Source organism: Diabrotica virgifera, chromosome 7, assembly GCF_917563875.1.
Source record: "Diabrotica virgifera virgifera chromosome 7, PGI_DIABVI_V3a".
NCBI classification, from domain to species: Eukaryota; Metazoa; Arthropoda; class Insecta; order Coleoptera; family Chrysomelidae; genus Diabrotica; species Diabrotica virgifera.
In genome coordinates, this window is record NC_065449.1 from 105,396,442 (window position 1) to 105,416,616 (window position 20,175).

At 33.1% G+C, this 20,175-nt stretch overlaps 1 protein-coding gene across 1 annotated transcript in view; it reads left to right on the top strand.

Annotated features, from left to right (window-relative positions):
* LOC114330659 (homeobox protein caupolican) overlaps positions 1-20,175 on the top strand; it is a 260,203-nt gene that overhangs the window by 130,342 nt on the left and 109,686 nt on the right. Inside the window, exon 3 of the mRNA XM_028280065.2 lies at positions 17,100-17,209. Within this exon, the coding sequence (XP_028135866.1) occupies positions 17,100-17,209 (110 nt within the window). The remainder of the gene's footprint in view (positions 1-17,099; positions 17,210-20,175) is intronic.

Consider the following 20,175-nt stretch of genomic DNA (forward strand, 5'->3'; position numbering starts at 1 on the left):
AAAAGAAAAGAGACTGGCAGGATGTCTTAATAACACTATATGGCGAAACCGACATATTAATACTGAGATGAAGTCAAGAATTTATAATGCCAATGTACGCCCAATAATGACATATACATCAGAAACAAGATGCGTTACAGCCACAATACAAAGACTGCTAGAAACGGCGGAGATGAGAGTGCTGAGAAGAATTTCAAGAAATACGCTGAGAGATCGAATGAGGAGTGAAGACATTAGAAGACAATGTAAAAACGAATGGACATTAAATAGATAAAAATAATGGAATAACCACATAATCGGAATGTAGGAGAAACGTGTGGTCAAAATAGCAAGAGATAAATCACCAATCGATAGAAGAAGTTAGTATCGGCTGACCGCACAAAAAGGTCGATTGACAACCTTCCATAGATGCATCAATCCGCCAATGAACAAGCAGAATTGCTTATAAAGAGGAAGAAAAAGAAGAAAATGTTTCGAAAATGTAAGTCTTTTGGATATTTTCTTTATTTTAACAATTTTACAAAATTTTGTTTCATCGTAAGTTTTTTTGAAAATGAATTTTAATCTAAACCAAAATTAAAAGCGGGTGCACACGTGTTAAGCGTCAAGACGCGATGCCAAGAAACAGTTTGCAAATCAAACTAGCAAATAAAGACAAGAAGGCGACACATGTAAACACGACTACTCCAGATTATTTAATCCTACACGAGAGAGAAGTTATACGACACCATATACATTAGCTAGTTTCGTGTTTTGTGGTTATGCTGCTCTTAGTGTTCGTTGTCCTACGAACTACTCGCTAACTTCCTAGACTAGTTTCACACATCGTGGAGTATGTATGTTATGACTTTAAAAACCTGTTTGGGTAGAGACACTGTTTAGTTTTCATAACGAGTTGAAGAAACGCGAGCTCTCTTTATTACAACTATTTTATTACTGCAATTTGCAATCAATAAGAGCAATTATTAAAAAACTGTAGGTGTTGTTTTAAAATCAAACTGCCCTCAAAATTTTGATTGTGCTGTATCAAGATTCGCTGTAGGTATGTCGAGTTCGCGTATAATTAATTCCGTTTGTGTTCAGTTAAATGTACTTAATACTTCTGCCGTGTAACCAATTGTGTATTATTAACACAGACGCACTTTATTTCTCGGTGCACCTACCTATTAAAAATGTTTATGTTAACATGTTCTAAGTTGTCTGGCTATAGTATAGGGTATAAAATACTCAGATGCCAAGATTTGAGGCATTTTAGTTTTTTTTTGCGATGGTTGAAGACTTTAAGTAATTGGTGTCTTAAATAGAGTTTTGTGGCAATATTTTGATCGTAAAATATAGAAAGAATTTATCTTTCTAGTGCTAGTATCTTTTATTGCTAAATTTTATCCAATAACAGTTTGTTCGATAAAATGTATCGTTTTTCGGTTATTTGGGAAAACTCGATTGAAAACATTCCACACCAAGGTAAAAGCACACTTTGACATATTTGCTTGTTCAATTCTTCTTCTGTACGTGCCATCTCCGCGACGGAGGTTAGCAATCATCATGGCTCTTCTGATCTTAAATGATGTTCAATTACTCTCCACTTAATCTTACAATTTCAAGAAAACTGATACATGTTGATGGATTTCGGAGTTAAAACCTTAGTACACTGCACTAAAAATACTGTATGTATCTTTAAAAATGTTGTTCAATTTATGTTTTTAAATGTGAAATCATTTAAAACGACAATATTGATAAAATGAGCTTAAAATGAGTTTTGTTTATATTTGATTCAGAGTTGGACCACCATCTCCATATAGCTATTTCAGCATCCTTATGCCTCATCAGTGAAGCTCAGAAGTCTCAACTCTGAAGGAAATACAAACAATTCTGCCAATTTAAGGCAAACCATCGCAATGGAATGAACCCACCACTGAGACGCAATTTAGCGACATCTCTCGTATTACGAGGAAAACAACGAAAAGTCCCAGATACAAAGTTTACTACCTTTTAAACAATTAGAATAATTGAAATAAAAATATAATAAACAATATTTTAAATCTAAGACTTTTCGTTAATAAACTGCTTTCTGGCTGCATCCCGTATCTCCGGATTTTACAATATACAGTGAGCACGTAAAGGTTGGAATAAATTCATTTTCTCGAGAATGGACAATTTTGGAAAAAAATCCCGAAACAGGTCAATTTTTATTTTTAAATTAGGACTTTTTGACATACATATCATACTAGTGACGTCCTCCATCTGGGCGTGATGACGTCATCGATGATTTTTTTAAATATGAATAGGGGTCGTGTGATAGCTCATTTGAAAGGGAATTTAATTCTCTATTCAGTAATATAAACACTCACATAATTATTTATACAGGGTGTCCAAGAAAACATTTTTTAATTTAATTTATTGACATAAAAAGAAGAATGCATGTAATTTATTTAATCCAAAATTCATTTTACTGCTCTCAGAAAGCAGAAAAAAAATGTTTATTTGAAAAATATTCATTGCTTTTCGCTTAAACTAAATGTTCAAACTGTCCAGAGGAAGGTGGGTGGTGGCTTTGATATTAAATTTAAGCAAAAAACAATATTTATTTGTCAAATAAACAATATTTCCTGTTTTCTGATAGCAGTAAAATGTATTGCGAGTTAAATAAATTACACACATTCTTCTTTTTATGTCAATAAATTTAATTAAATTTTTTTTTGTGGTCGCTCTGTATAAATAAATATGTTAATGTTTATATTACTGAATAGAGAATTAAATTATCTTTCAAATGAGCTATCACACGTCCCCTATTCTCATTTAAAAATTTTTAAGATGACGTCATCACTCCCAGATGGGTGACGTCACTAGTATGATATATATGCCAAAAAGTCGCAATTTAAAAATAAAAATTGACCTGTTTTGGGATTTTTTTCCAAAATCGTCCATTCTCGAGAAAATGAATTTATTCCAACCTTTACGTGCTCACTGTATAATCACAAGAGACGACGAAAGTAGTTTTTTACTCAGTTTGAGTATTTAGAAACTGTCTTTCGGTCCTTTTCCTTGACGAAGGGAAGGTAAATGCGTAGCCTAAGCGTTCTCTATTTGCTTTCTCCTACTTTCGTCGTCTCTTGTGATTATATATTGTAAAATCCGGAGATACGGGATGCAGCCAGAAAGCAGTTTATCAACGAAAAGTCTTAGATTTAAAATAGTGTTTATTATATTTTTATTTCAATTATTCTAATTGTTTAAAAGGTAGTAAACTTTGTATCTGGGGCTTTTCGTTGTTTTCCTCGTAATACGAGAGATGTCGCTAAATTGCGTCTCAGAGGTGGGTTCATTGCATTGCGATGGTTTGCCTTAAATTGGCAGAATTGTTTGTATTTCCTTCAGAGTTGAGACTTCTGAGCTTCACTGATGAGGCATAAGGATGCTGAAATAGCTATAAGGTAGTAAAATGAGCTTATATACGTGCGGAACCACAGGAAAAACAATTGTTATTACATGAGGAGCAGACTTTCTATATGCATTTTGTCCATTTTTCAAATTTCCAACCAAAGATGGCATCGCAAACTATATGTATAGAGCCCGCATTTTATGCTACGAAAGATGTTCTAAATGCATTCTGGTGTCTGCAAATTACATGAAAAAAATACCTTGGACTTTCTATGTGCTGTATGTCCATTGACGGTAGACGAACTAACGGAAGTTTGTCTGTGCGCTGTGGACTAAATTGCGATTTTTTTGTCGTTGGCGATCGTTGTCGTTGCATAGTAGCATCATAGTAGTTGATGTCTGTACTGTTTAATAATAAGTTAAACACCTTGGCAGGAACTGGTGAATTGTTTATGATATAAAAACTGCGTTAACATCATTAAAAAATTGAAAGAATCAGTGTTGTCAATCGAATTATTATTAAGAGATAACAAAACGTCAAGGATAATTTGTTTAAGACCGAGCTGTTTTACAGAAATGATAATCCATTCAAAAAATTCTAAACGTTATCTATTGAAACGTGGAAAGAAGCTTTTGACTTTACACTTACTTGCCGTAGAACTTCAAAATGAAATTAAACCAAAAAAAACTCTTAGTGGAATTGTCAGGGGCGAATTGGGTCAACTATCCTGAACTAACAACCAATTATTTTTAACACTGATGACCAAAATGAAAATCGAGCTAACCTTGGTGAAACTGAAAATGACGTTATCGAAGGAGCTGATTGCTGCGATTGCAATGATGATGACATGGGGACCTTTACGACATGTAAAATGCCATTATTATTCAATTAATTTTCAAACATTATTTTGTATTTAAAAATAAAAGACCATTTTTATGAAGCTACTCGAGTTTTTTTTACATCGTTACTACCAAAAGTCGTTCATACCGCTTTTATTTGTATAGACAATCAAAATGCGTTTTCTCCTAGGATGACAATCTAAATGCAGTTTGTCCAACAGTTTGTTCGAGTTTTTTGGGATATTATCAATACTAAATTTTTGGCATAGAGGTATAATATTTGAATGATTTTTTATCCATATTTAAGTATATCAGTTTTTTCTTTAATTTCTTGCCAAACGCGTAGCAGTTTTTCTCTATTTGCCAAAATTACAAAAAATGGACGAAATGCATTTAGAAAATCTGCTCCTCACATGTTTAATTTTAATATTTTCCAGGTTATAATCCATATTCATGATCTCTTTTATATTGGAAAAAATTTAGTAGCAACAAACCGAAAACATGACGGACTCCAGTGCCAACAAATTAAAGTGTTCTGTCAAAATCCATGTCCCACGGAGCTGTCAAAAAGCTTTGAATTTTTGGTAAAATTGTAACTGAAAAATTTGTTTACTTTTACACATAAAGCGTTCTTACCAATAAATTGTATTCGCATATAACTAAAAATACAGTGGCAAAATAGCGCAAAGGATGGAAAACATTAAATTGTGAGATAAAAAGAAATAGAACTAGTAGAGGTGTTAAAATTAGCGAGAGTAACATATACATTGACATTATATTGATTGTTTCCCACCTGATGTCAACTAAAACTGTCACTGTGAGTGTGGCATTTTTCAAACTCGTCCGATACGTCTGGGGTGGCGATTGGGCTATGCTGGTCTATTACGCAATCGAATTTAAAGCGGACTGTATGGAAATAATAACAAAAAAATTCTTACCTTATTTTAACTGGTAGGTCGAGAAGTCTTCAGTTATTAGTAAGGTGAAGGAAGGAGGGAGAAAGGGTTAATTTATTTTTTACTATAACTGAAACCGGCGTTTTTTGGCGACACTTGATAACTACAGGAAACGACTTAACAATTCAATTTATTCTTACTTACTGACCACCACGACTAGTTAGTACTAACGAAAGGTAATTAAAGAGAAAACAAAAAATTTAGTACAATATCTGGGCAAGAAAATAGGCCAGGTACTTCGAATGAAATAAATTTAATGAGGCCAAAACATCCTGCCCCCCCGAGTTTATTTTTAAAATAAACGAAAAATCAACGAAAACTAATTTAATTTTAATATGCTAAGTCTGCACATGAACCCATCACCCTAAACTAAAATTTTAACTATCAAATAAAATAAAAAAATCCTCTCCAGTTTATTGACTGGGTAGAGGACACAGTTTAACGACTGGGCGCATGTAACTACCGTGCTTGGTTCGCACTTTTACGATTCGAACAATCCCATCTTTTCCAGGATACAAAGTCTCTATGACTGCCAGAGGCCACTGTAAAGGTGGGATAGTTTCATTTTTTATTATAACTACCATTCCCTCTTTGGGAGGGTTCGAGTTAGTGTTCCATTTTAAACGAGACTGCATAGAAGACAAATATTCTGAATGCCATCTTTTCCAATAATGTTGAACAATGCAATCTAATAATTTATATCTTTTCAAAGTACTCATATTTTTATCAAGATCAATATCCATCGAGGGTAATGACACTAAAGGTTCTGTACATAAAAAATGCGATGGAGTCAGCGCGACTGGATTTTCAGGGTCGTTACTTTGAACACAAAGAGGACGCGAATTCAAAAGACACTCGATTTGTGTCAGAACAGTTAAAAATTCTTCGTAAGTAAGGATTTGATTCCCCACAACTCTATTTAAATGAAGTTTTACACTTTTTATATTGCTTTCCCAAATACCACCGAAGTGACTGCCATAAGGTACGTTCATTTTCCAAGAAATTTTGGTATTATTAAGTTCCTGTTGGAATGCATCTTTATAAGTTTTTGAAGTAGTTAATTGATATATTTCATCGAGGACTCTCTTGGCACCCACAAAATTTGTGCCATTATCTGAATATAAAACCTTACAATTTCCACGACGAGATAAAAATCTTTTGAAAGTGGCTAAGAAACAATCTGTAGAGAGCGAGGAGGCTAATTCAAGATGTATGGCTTTCGTACTTAGACAAACAAACAAACATACGTAAGCCTTTTGCGTTTTTACGCCACGATATTTTCCTATAGTAATGGAAAACGCACCAGTATAATCTACACCAGTGTGTAAAAAGGCTTTTGCCTGATTGACTCTTACGGCGGGTAAGTCAGCCATCATAGGATAGGTAGGTTTAGGATTAAGACGAAAACAACGATTACATCTCCAAATTCTATTTCTGATGGCCTGACGACTAGATAGTATCCAATAATTTGTTCTCAGAAGATTTTGCAACAAATACGCTCCAGCATGTAAATGCAATTTATGGAAATAATCTATTAACAAAATGGTTAAAGGATCGGCTTTGGGCAACAAAATCGGATGTTTTTGTTCAAAACTACATTGGGAGTTGGACAAACGTCCACCTACTCTAATTATTCCATTTTCAATAAATGGATTCAAACGACGTATGGAAGATTTTACAACGAGATTTTGAGAAAGGGCTTTATATTCTTCAGAAAAATGCTTTTGCTGGACAGCTCGAATTAATTCAATTTCTGCAATTTTTAAATCAAATAGAGATATCCGTTTATTTAAAGACAATTTTCTAAGAAATCTCAATACGTATACTGTGGAATTTAAAAGTTTCGACCAACTGGAAAAATATTCAATAAGAGTATACAGCGGAGAAATTACACGAGTGACATTACCAAAGAAGGTTTGTGATCTATATTCAGAATCACAAATCATAATTTCCTGTCCGTTGACAGACTGAATAGGCCAATATTCTGGCTCCAACAGTAACCAATTTGGACCAGTAAACCATGTGGAATGGTTGACTAACGAAGAAGGAAACAAACCTCGAGAGGCGCAATCAACAACATTTTCCTTTCCAGGAACAAAAAACCAATACTCTGACGGAACCATCTTATGAATTGTAACAACTCTATTTTGAACAAATATTTTGAGATTTTTCTCTGAGGACTTTATCCAATTTAATACAATCATGGAATCACTTAAGGCAAAAATTTTATCAATATTATGTCTAGGAGAATAAGTTTCAATAGCATGTGAAAGAAGCTTTGAGAGAAGAAGCGCTCCACAAAGCTCTAATCGAGGAAGAGTTATTTTAGACATTGGAGATACTTTAGATTGAGAGTACAGTAAAGTAACTTTAACTTGACCTGTACAATTAACAACCCTGGAATAAACAATGGCTGCGTATCCAGCAGCACTTGCGTCTGAAAATCCTACAAAAGACAACGACGAATTAGGTGTAACTGCTATATGGCGTGGAATTTGCATTTTGTATAGGACATGAAATTCATTTTGAAACTTTTCCCATGCTATTTCGATTTCTTTTGGTACGGTACTATCCCAATCTACCTTTAGAGTCCAAAGTTTCTTTATCCAAATTTTAAGCAAGAGGGTTATAGGAGATAGGAATCCCAAGGGATCAAACATACGAGCAACAAGTGAGAGCATGTTTCTTTTTGTACAACGGGTCGATGAGGGTATTTCTAACCCAAAACTAAAATTGTCACATTTTTCTTCCCATTGCAATCCTAACACTTTGGAGACTGACTTATCAAATTGTTTGGTTTTGACCAATTGAAGGGGTTCGGGGATTGTCGATAGTAGATCGTTCGAGTTCGACATCCATTTGGTTAATTTAAAACCACCTTTTTGAAACAAATTCACTAACTGAGTGTGTGTAACTATAGCTTCAGAAACATTTGGAAAACTGCTAATAAAATCGTCTACATACATATCTCTTAAAATTGGGATGATAGCATCAGGAAAACTTTTAGATTCGTCATTACATAATTGTTTTATTACCCTGAGACTAAGATATGGTGAGGCTTTTACTCCAAAAGTTAAAGTATTTAATTGGAAAATAGAAATAGGATCATTGGTATCAAATCTCCACAAAACTCTTTGAAACGAACAATGAGATTCAACCACTTTAACCTGCCTATACATTTGTTTCAAATCAGCGACAATTGCGATTGGAAAAAGACGAAAATTCAACAATATTGTGGTAGGATTATTTTGTAATTTTGGACCTTTATAAAGAATTTCATTTAATGACGGTCCTTTACTAGTTTTCATAGAGGCATCAAAGACTATTCTACAAGGAGTGGAAGGGCTATCTGATTTAAAAACACAATGATGGGGAATATAATACGACAACGAATCAATGGTTTGAATGGGAACTAAACTCATGTGCTTTTGGTCTAAATAGTCTTGAAAGATATCACAGTAAAGTTTTCTAAGTTCTGGGTTTGGTGCTAGGCGATTTTCTAAGGACAACAATCTATTTTTAGCAAGAACAAAAGAATCACCCAGTACATTAGGATCATTTTGGAACGGCAATGAAACTGTGTATCTACCATCTGCATCTCTACATACATTTTCTAAAAATAAATTTTCACAAATTTCATCTTCTGATGAACTATTAGTAACAGTGGGCAAATCCTCTAATTCATACGTTCTTTCGACCAAGGAATCTAAATTCAACAAAGGGTTACAGACGAAAGACAAATATGTGTGGATTTTTTCAAAATTTGGTGCAGCTGAGCCCATGACTACATAACCTAAACTAGTCTCAATAGCTGATAGAGAATCTTCGCATGACACTCTATTACAACCAATGATATTTGAAAAGACAGATAAGCCTAAAATACCATCTATCTTGCCAGGAAAAAAGAAATTCGGGTCAGCTAATTTCAAGTGTTCTATACTGTTAATACAGTCTTTGTCAACTGGTTGATCTGGCAACTTATTAGAGATTGTGTCTATAAGCAACACTTCTATAGGATATTGTATTTTTTTATCAAAATGGGAAAAGATAACAATGTTGGTTTTACCTACTATCGGGGTGGTTGATCCTCCTATACCAGAAACTGTCAAATTTAATTTCGAATAACTTAGGCCTAATTTTCGGGAACAATCAAAAGTAAGAAAATTAGCAGAAGAACCACTATCTAACAAAAATCTAACCTTGTGAGCACTACCCCATTTATCAACAACTTTAACCATTATTGTCCCAAACAGACTAACAGAACTCGATTCTGATTCATTTGGGATATTTTTAGAATGGCGGACATGTAAACTAGAAGGATTATCAGAAGAACCAGAGGTAGGCTCAGTACTAGTGGAGGGAAATGGAACATTCTCATTAGGCCGAGTAGTATTTGGCTTATGCAACTTGGAATGGTGCCTAGCTTTGCACACAACACAAGAAAATTTTGACGGACAATTGGATACTCGATGCTTTGAAGAAAAACAATTTAAACATAAATTATTTTCCTTCACTAATTTAAATCTGGATTCAAATGGTAGCCCTAAAAAGTGCTTACAGTCTTTAATTAAATGTGGGCCTTTTTTACAAACAACACAATCTATGGAGTAATACGTATTCTGTTCTTGCAAATGAAACGATTTGTTCGGTTTTTGAAACGAAAAATTATTTTTGGAATTCCTTGATCTATCATTTTTAATAAGAGATTTACTACGTTGGCGTAAAAATTTCAATAAATCATCATAAGCGGGTAAATCATTATTATTTCTTATTAAATCAAATGAATCTATGGTATCTTGTGGTAATTTTAACATAGCTAAATAAGTTAAAATATGGTCATCTAAATTATCAAGATTTAATCGTTTTAGTGCAGAAACATTAGTATCAAACTTTTCCAAAAATATTTCCAAATATGATGGATTATTAGATTGCAAACCGCGAAAATTAACAATTCGATCCATATAGAGATTAAACAAATATTTTTTATCATTATATCTTTCAACAAGCATATTCCAAATAATGTCATAATTATTAGGAATGGGTTCTATTGAGCTACAGCTTTTCAAGGCTTTCCCGGAAATACAACTCAACAAATACTGTAGCTTATCGGACTTGGGATATTCTATTTTGTTATGAACAAATTGTTTGAAATTTTCATAGAAAACAGGCCACAGAGATATATCTTCACCATCAAACTTAACTAATTCAAATTTGGGCATTTTAATAGTAGAATTATTAGTACTTTTGGGATTATTACTCAAAACAGCAGGTTTATTTATTAATAATGAAGCTAAATATTCAATATTGGAGTAGAGATCATAAAATGCATCTAAATGCGTATGGTATGCAACGCCAGCATCTGGCTCCATCTCTTGTTTTAATATAACGATATCTTGAACAATTTCCTCATATTCTGATAGAGTTTTTTCGAAAGTACTATATCTAACTGCAAAGTTACGCATTTTTGAGGCATTTTCTGGATCTTTTTCTAAGGCCGACCCGGCATCGTAACATAATTGAGCCCTACGAAAGATAGTTTCACGTTTAGAGCATAATCGCTCCAATTTTAGTTCGTTTTGACTTTTAGGCATGTTTAATAATAAATATTGAAATTCTTTCAAAAAATTATCAATGATGAAGAAATAAAATGGAACAAAACCCAAAATATGTCAAGAATAGTAGTTAGGTGTATATATTTTTTCAACAATTACTAAAATTTTATTAAACTAAATCCAAACAAATTATTTTTAGGTTTGCAAAATATCCAAATCAAATATATTTACTTAATCAAAATCGATTTCACTAAGCGATGGGTTCAGAAGCAAAAACACGAATTCAATGTTCCAACTATAGTCGACCGAAGAACAAGGTTTTTCGATACACGACAAAAAAAGGGTACACTACGATTTAATTAGATTTTAACACGACAAATATACTATACCGATTACAATTATAATTTTAAATAAATTTATCCAATGCGAAAATACGATAGATCAGATCTTGAACCGGCAAAGCAACAACGAAATTGATTCAAGACGATCCGGCTAGAAGGCCAAACTTATGGGGTGGCGATTGGGCTATGCTGGTCTATTACGCAATCGAATTTAAAGCGGACTGTATGGAAATAATAACAAAAAAATTCTTACCTTATTTTAACTGGTAGGTCGAGAAGTCTTCAGTTATTAGTAAGGTGAAGGAAGGAGGGAGAAAGGGTTAATTTATTTTTTACTATAACTGAAACCGGCGTTTTTTGGCGACACTTGATAACTACAGGAAACGACTTAACAATTCAATTTGTTCTTACTTACTGACCACCACGACTAGTTAGTACTAACGAAAGGTAATTAAAGAGAAAACAAAAAATTTAGTACAATATCTGGGCAAGAAAATAGGCCAGGTACTTCGAATGAAATAAATTTAATGAGGCAAAGGTAGGAAACAATCAATATAATGTCAATTTTTAAATTACTATCACTAAATTTAACACCTCTACTAGGTTCATCCCTTTTTATCTCACAAATTAATAATATGTTTTCCATCTTTTGCGTTATTTTGCCGGTTATTAGCGCGCTGATCACTGTATAGTCTACGTCTCTACGTTCTCCGTTAAATAAATCATAAAGTACCTAGAAAGATAGCAAACAGTCGTGTACAATAGTCTAATACATTCCTTAAGAGTCGATGAGTTCATTACAAAACAATATTGATTTTATATTCAAATTTGTCCTGCATGCATTAAATTAATTGAATAAGTTCATAGGTTAACTTTATTCGCACTTGACATGTAGATCGACAAAAAGGTATTAGTAATCGTTGCTATACTAACTCTTAGTATGTAATTAAGGCGATATAATTTGTGTGTGTTTTGTGTTTTATTGGCACTGGTTTTCACAACCAACTGGCCAGTCAATTTCATAATTATTTTTTAGACTATAACTTATCACTTATCACTAACTCGGGGGAGTAATGTGTAGTGTATGTGTGTTGAGTAAGTGTCTTGTTACTTTGCAAAGTCGACGTCATTGTCTTTGCAAAGAGACGCTAATTGTATCCGAACGTCTGCGGTCCCTCCGATGAGTACCGATCCCACAAGGACAGAAACTATTTTTATTTATTAATTTATAATAAACGAAAAATCTCTGACACTCACCAGGGTCATTCGAACTCACGACCATTCGATCCAAAGGTAGGCGCTCTTACCACTGAGCCACAGAGGGAGTTAAAAAAATATTTATTTTTAAAATTTATTTCATTTTTAATACGTACAAAAAGCGGTGTTGAACGTTGTTACAGTATGGTGCAAATGAAAGGAATAAATTCGTTATTTCGTAAACCAGCAACTTTACGGGGAAATACCGAAACAGGTCGATTTTTATTTTGAAATTATGATATTTTGGCATATATATCACACGAGTGACGTCATCCATCTGCACGTGATGACGTAATCAAAGATTTTTTTAAATAAGAATAGGAGTCGCGTGCTCATTTGAAAGGTTATTCAATTCTCTATTCAGTAATATAAACATTAACATCATTATATATATAGGGTGTCCAAAAACAATTTTTATAAATTAAATGAATTGACAAAAAAGAAGAATGTATGTAATTTATTTAATTCAAAATACATTTACTACTGTCAGAAAACAAGAAAAAAATATTTATTTGAAAAATAAACATTGCTTTTCGCAGTGGCGACGCGTGACTTTTTCTAAAGTGTTACCAAAACCAGATGTAAAAAAATCTTATTTAAAAAAATATTTTGAACCTCCCAAGTATAAGTTTTTGTTTTCAATCCTGTGGGATAAAATAAACAAATCACTATTCCCAAATTATATGTATGATGTATGTAATTATGTATATGTAACAGGTATAACAATAAACAATAAACAAACTAAACATATTCTACCATAAAATTAACATAAAAAAATGAACAAGTAGAAAAAAGAACATATGTTGAAAACTATTGTTTATATTTTAATTCTTACATTTTCAATAATATCATTTTTTTCTTTAAAATAATATATAAAAAAATATACAAGTAGAATGACTTTTCAAGTAGTTGATCAATTACGCAATACGTAGTAACACTCTTCCATGTTTAAATGCACGCACACTGTAATCTATAAGAGGTACTAAACCAACGTTTTACCAATCTTCAAAATGGTAACAATACTGATATGCACCGCGTGCCCGCGCGCCGTCTCTAGACCCGTCGGTCCTTCAAAATTTTCAGAGCTAGTCCCGAGCGATAGAGGTTTCTCCTGCGTTACCGTTACCAGTGCCAGTATTGGTAACGGCATATGATAACGTGTCATGGATTCACATATCTCGCCAATATTTTCGTGCGTCTAGTTGGGTATTTACTGAATTAGGTACTATTAACAAGTATTTCTGTTGGTAAAAAATATAAATGGAATTACTTCGTAGTAGTCATAAAATATTTATTTGCAAGATTTGTAACTGTTACCAATGGTAACAGTGGTTACAAGGACGCTTCGCCACTGGCTTTTCGCTTAAATTAAATGTTCAAACTTCCAAAAAGCAGGTGTCCAGCGGGAGCTGTCTTGAATATTGAATTTAAGCGAAAAGCAATGTTTATTTTTCAAATAAACATTTTTTTCTGTTTTCTGATAACAGTAAAAAGTATTTTGAATTAAATAAATTACATACATTCTTCTTTTTGTCAATTAATTTAATTAAAAAAATTGTTTTTGGACACCCTGTATAAATATTTATGTTAACGTTTACATTACTGAATAGAGAATTGAATAACCTTTCGAATGAGCTATTAAACGACCCCTATTTTCATTTTAAAAAACATCGATTACGTCATCACGCCTAGATAGATGACGTCACTCGTGTGAATATGCTAAAATATCATAATAATTTTTCGGGATGTCCATGCGCATTGAAATTATTTTTATGTTAGTGCTTTTTGCTTACTCCTGCGTTAACACGACTGTCGCATCTTGTTAAGCGTAACACGATTGTCGCATCTTCAGAAATTTAAATTGTATAGAAAAGGTAACCCTTTTACACCGCGGAGGTAGATTTGAAAGCGTCTCCAATTATACACATCATCTTCTTCTTTTGGTGCCTATTCTTTTCGAATATTGTCGATCATTCTGGATATAATTATTTTATTAACTGATACTTTGAATAGATTAGTTGTTGTGCAGAACCATTTCCTCAGGTTCTTTAACCTTGATACCTTTATTAACCAGGTTTGCCTTGAAGGATTACCTTCAGTAATCTGTATTTAGTGCCGTTTCTCATTATGTGCCCGAGATATTCTAACTTTCTCCTTTTAATGGTATATGTCACCTCTTTTCTTTCCACATTCTTCGTAATACGGTGTCATTGGTTATCTTGTCCGTCCATGATATCCTTAGCCTGTATAGCCACATCTCGAAAATTTCAAGTATTTTCTCCATCGCTTCAGTGAGTGTCCAGGATTCAACCCCGTAGTATAATATTGAGAAGATATAGCATCGTAGGAGCCTTACTTTTATCTCCAGATTAAGGTTGTGGATTTTAAACAGTTTGGCCATGTTACACACCTTACTTTCTCTAATAAATTTTAGTACCCTTTTTAAATTACTAGATTTTGATGGGAAGAGAAACTTTGACCATATATCACTGACAATTTCTTAGGAATGTTAGTAATTTTCTGAAGAAAGACAAATACCTCTGGTGTGGGTGTCTTCGGGACCAGACAGTCTGTGTCTGACGAACTTGTTCGATTTACTTTCAAATCAATTCCTAAACTAAACTCCGTCCGCTTTATTTATTTTTAGGAATACTAATGTAATTAAATTAGTAATTCAGTGTGAAGGCAGTGAATTTTTAAGAGGCGAAATCAACTACTGTAAGTTACTTGTATCTGTTAACTTTAAAAAGCATGTCAATTGCTAGATTTTTAGCAAATTCATAACCATATCGTTGTCTCCTGTGTAAGTACTAGTTCAGTATTAGGACGACTACTCGAACTTCAATTTACTATCTTTCTTCAGTTACGTTTTAATAAACGCAGTGCCGCAGTGTATAATATATTTAATTTGATATACTACAACCGGTTTATTAATTTTTGCTACAAAGGGATTTTTATTTTTGCTGTTTTAGAGTTATTGTCCAAATATCGTCAATTGTTAACCATACTATAGCTTAAATAAAATTATTAAGTTTCCCTTAACTAAAGTTAAGTCCTGATCTAGTAAATATTATATTGGTTTTATTCGATTTATAATTACCGCTAACCACCACCTCTTTACTGATTTACTGTTTTATTTGTTTCTTTAATTCAACCATTTGTCAAACTAAAGTATTTATTTGACTTTTGTCATCTGTATTTCAACGTTCATCATCCAGCCTCAAAAGTCCACTGCTGAACATAGGCTTTCTCCTCTTGTTTTCAACCCCTTCTATCCTGCGCCGCTCTCATCCAGTTTTTATTTAGCCTTCTTAAATAGTTAGTCCAACTTGTAGGCGGTCGACCGACGCTTCTCTTGTCTTCTCTTGGTCTCCATTTCAATAACCTCTTTGTCCATCGCTTATCTGTCATTCTGGCTATGTGTCCTGCCCATCTCCATTTAGTCTAGCCATCCTTTCGATGACATCAGTTACCTTTGTTCTTCTTCTCCTGATTTTTCTCCTGGTTTTTGATTTTGTCTCGCAGAGTCATTCCTAAAACGGACCTCTCCATTCTTCTCTGTGTGACTCGTAGTTTGGTAGCCGAAGCTGGTAGCCGATATCTTCAACTTAAACTTAAATAACTTAAATTCTGTTTTAATCGAAAGAATATGATACTAAAACATTACAGTAGAAAGTTTACACAATCTTTTCCACAGGAACATATTTATTTATAACAATTTTGAAACAAATTAAAAACCATTTTCAATCGATTCCTTATTGAACTTTAAATTGTTTATAACTCGAAAATGACGCATTTTAGGGAAAGGTAGTAGGCATTTTTTGCTAAAAATATGTCGAAATGGGACGTTTCATCGCCGCCGGTTCATCGCTGCCGTTTCGATGCTGCCGATTCATCGCCAGTCCATTTCATCGCCGTCCGTTTCATCTCCGTCCGTTTCATCGCCAGTTAGTCAGTTGATTTTGTATTATGGGAGATAACTCGACACGACGTTAAATTCAGTTCAAAACTTATGTCAATTAAACAGATAAAAATATTATTGTATTTACTGTTCTATTTCTACTTCCCCTAAATGTTATACTAAATAGTACTAAATTTGTAGTGTTAAACGGCCTTTGTAGAAATAATATGTTCAAATTTATGTAGTGTTAGGTTGGGTTAGGTTAGGTTAGGTCATTTCCTAGAATTCCTAATTAATATTAAAAATAAATAATAAATGTAACTGGCGAAAATTGTTCGGAAATTCGGAAATAAATCAGTTATAAATAGCGATTGACTGACTGGCGATGAATCGGCCGGCGATGAATCGGCCGGCGATGAATCGGCCGGCGATGAATCGGCCAGCGATGAATTGGCGGCGATGAACTGGCGGCGATGAAACGTCCTAGACCCAAATATGTTAACCTAAAAAACTTTTACTGGGCACAAAAAATTAAATTTTATAATTAAATAAAAAATTTTTCAATTATTTTTGACCACCCTTTTCACTTGGGAACATGCACTTTTATTATAACGGGATCATTTCAAGTAAGATTTTGCAAAATATGGAATGAGAATAATTTTTCTAACCAGTGCTCCCACATTACCCGGACTACGATAGAACTTGGTCAGATCGTTGTTTATCTTTTCATTAGTCAGTTTCCAGTATTAAAATATATTTTCGCTCTTCTAAATTTTGGAAAAAAATGTTTATTAATTTAGAATGTAGTATGTACATACTACATATATACATTATAATACATTATAAATATAATAAGCTTATTCTTTTTCAGGCTGCCGGTCTAGAACTGAAAGAAAATCTAGCGACAGGAGCTGCAGGCTGGCCCTACCCCTCAGTTTATCACCCCTACGATACAGCATTCGCAGGATATCCATTTAATGGGTAAGTTCACTTTGTTATTATATCATAAGAGTCCTTTATCCCTTGATAAATTATAGGGAAACCGTATATATCCATTGTGCTCTATCTTATCGGCTGTAATATTTTTGCCCATCAGATATCTTTTATGAATTGATTATATTAAATCGTTGGTGGTGTTTATTTTATATCATTTGGGTCCTATAATATATGTATATACAGTAGTTATGCAGCAGTATTAAAACTTCAGGATCCATACCTCATGGCTAATTTTCACAAAAATACTTTTTGCACATAAAAAATTGTTTATCAACTAAAAATTGTGTTTAGTACTATCATCAACTGATGTTGGGTACATATTTTTGCAAAATAGATATTATGGTGCGCATATTCCGTATTGTTCTTTTAAAGGGTTTGAGCAAGGAACTTTATTTAATTATGATGATATTGTAAGGAATATGTGATAACATTTAAACTTTTATTGGAGACGTTTATTGGAGAACACCAACTATAAAGTCATCCATGCATTGAAATTTTTATTTATCTCTATTAACATATATTTCCGTACAAACTTTACACATTCTATGGGATTATTCCTTTTCTGTATTTCTTTATGCTATGTTCATTTTATTCTTTAGCTATTAATCATCTTAATTTTAATATTTTTTGTAGTAATGTTAATGTAATTAATTAACAATAGGATTTACATAAGCCAAATATTTGTAGGTGCTGGATTTTATATTTTATGACGAAATGTAGTTAAATGCAACTGTACCAATTAATTGAATATTCTGTACGTATATAAAATTTTATTGTTACTTTACCTTTCATTTGGTAGTCTGTTTTTCTCTCTCCAGCGCGCTAGACTCTGGAATCAGTGGAATCTCGTGGTCTTGCTTCTTACACTTGAGTACTGATTTATGTAAAAAACTGAAGTACTCCTCTCAGCGTGGTTAAACGAATACTGGCCAATGTCAATCAGTACAGGGCTAAATAGATGTTTTATAAACATCTCCTAAGTATACTAATGCGGTATCCTCACCAGATAATAGAGAGATATCGCAAAGAATTTTTATCACAGGCTAATAGCGGAATACGTTATTTTATACGTAATAACGTTAACGCTAATTTGACATTTGGGATGAAACATAAAAATAATTTATAGAATACGTATTTTATAAAGTAAAACCTGTGAATCATCTTGTTTCCTGTGTTGAGAAACACGTGTGTTCTTATTTTGTCTACAATAGACTACTTTTTGTGGTTAGGATATTAGTTATTCAGATATTTTATATTATTTTTATACTGATTATTTATATTTATTGTTGGTTAAACATTAAACATTTATTAAATGTTAAACATTTTTCAATAAAAAACATTAATTTCTAGGTTACATTTTATCCCAAACGTCGGTTGTCATAATAACGTTAAACCCCGCCCCAGAACATTTGCGATAACTCTCTTGATGCCTGTGTTGAAATAGACCGGTATCCTTTATTTACATCTTGACACGGTATTAACGCTAGCCTTTGCGATATCTCTCTATTATGTTACGGAAAGTAAATACACACACACACTTTAATTAAAACTAAATGTAAAAACAAAATAATAATACAATATATTTAAAACAATATGTGTGGGAGGACGGAACATTTTCTTTAGTGAATCTGAGCCAATTATTTTGTCTAAACTTCAAAGTAATAATTTTGTTTTTCTAAATGTTATACATTCATTAAACAATAAATACATTGATTGTTTAATACCTATATCAAACACAACACTTAAAGTGTATGCTCGTTTTGTAATTGCATTAATTACCAATGTGTATATTTTATAGTAATTGGCAATAAATCAAATTTTATTAAATGAATTTATAAAAATTCGCAACTTGCTAATAACACCTATAATTATTAATACATATTACTCGATCCTATATGTCTCAATTAAGTTAGTGTCATAATTATTACGGCTCAAATTAATGTTTTTATAACCAATCAACATACCTATACACTGATATTTGTAAAAACAAGGAAAACAAAACAAAAAGGAAAATATGTAGATATGTGTATAGATGGAAGGCAACTGTTAATGGTAGGGGAGCAAAGAATGCTAAATGTGCAGTCACTCGAGCGCTTTGAGGACCTATTGGGTTGTGTAGAGTGGGTCCTGAAACCAAAAAAAGTAAGTAACGTTTTCCATTTTAGTGGACGCTTGCCATTTTTTAATTTAATTCTCCATTTCCAACAATTGTTTTTCCGATTATAACGCCATCTGTCCATAATTCGAAAAAATATTTCGAATAAAAGTTACTTATTTTTTCATAAGGAATCAAAATCTGCAATAAAAAATGGGGGCTCGTATTAAAGATTTTAAAGTAACCCCATCCCACCTCCGTGTGGGGCCGTGTTTGGTGCCATTCGATAGATTTTCAAAGATATTAAATAAGTGTATTTTACAGTTTTTCGATCTGATGTTCGTTTCGCGAAATATCGCGGGATTCGTATTTAAAATATTAAATTTACCCCCCCCCCCACCCCTCTCCGTGGTAAGTCGTGTTTGGTATCATTCGATAGATTTTTAAAAAATATTGAGCACGTATTTTTAAGTTTTTCGATCTGTCATTCATTTCGCGAAATATTCGTTTTTTCTTGTGAAACTTTGGGACTCTCCCATTTCCTTACGCCCGGCTGAAATCGTCAGATTTTTTAAATATACACTCTTTCGAATGTACTTAACTTACCTTATCTTAATCTGACAATTTCGAGTTTTTTAAGGATATATTTTGTTTTTCGGGCCCCCCTTAACGAACTCCCCTGTGTTAAAAGCCAATATATGGTAGAGGTACATCTGCAGGGTACCAGGTTTCTCACCATATGATAATCTGACGCGCTCGAGTAACTGCAAAAATCCTCGCTTGGGCTCCCCTACCATAATACGTATGACTGCAGTCATCTCCCGTTTATCCGTGGGGTTGAGTGGCACGGTTGTCG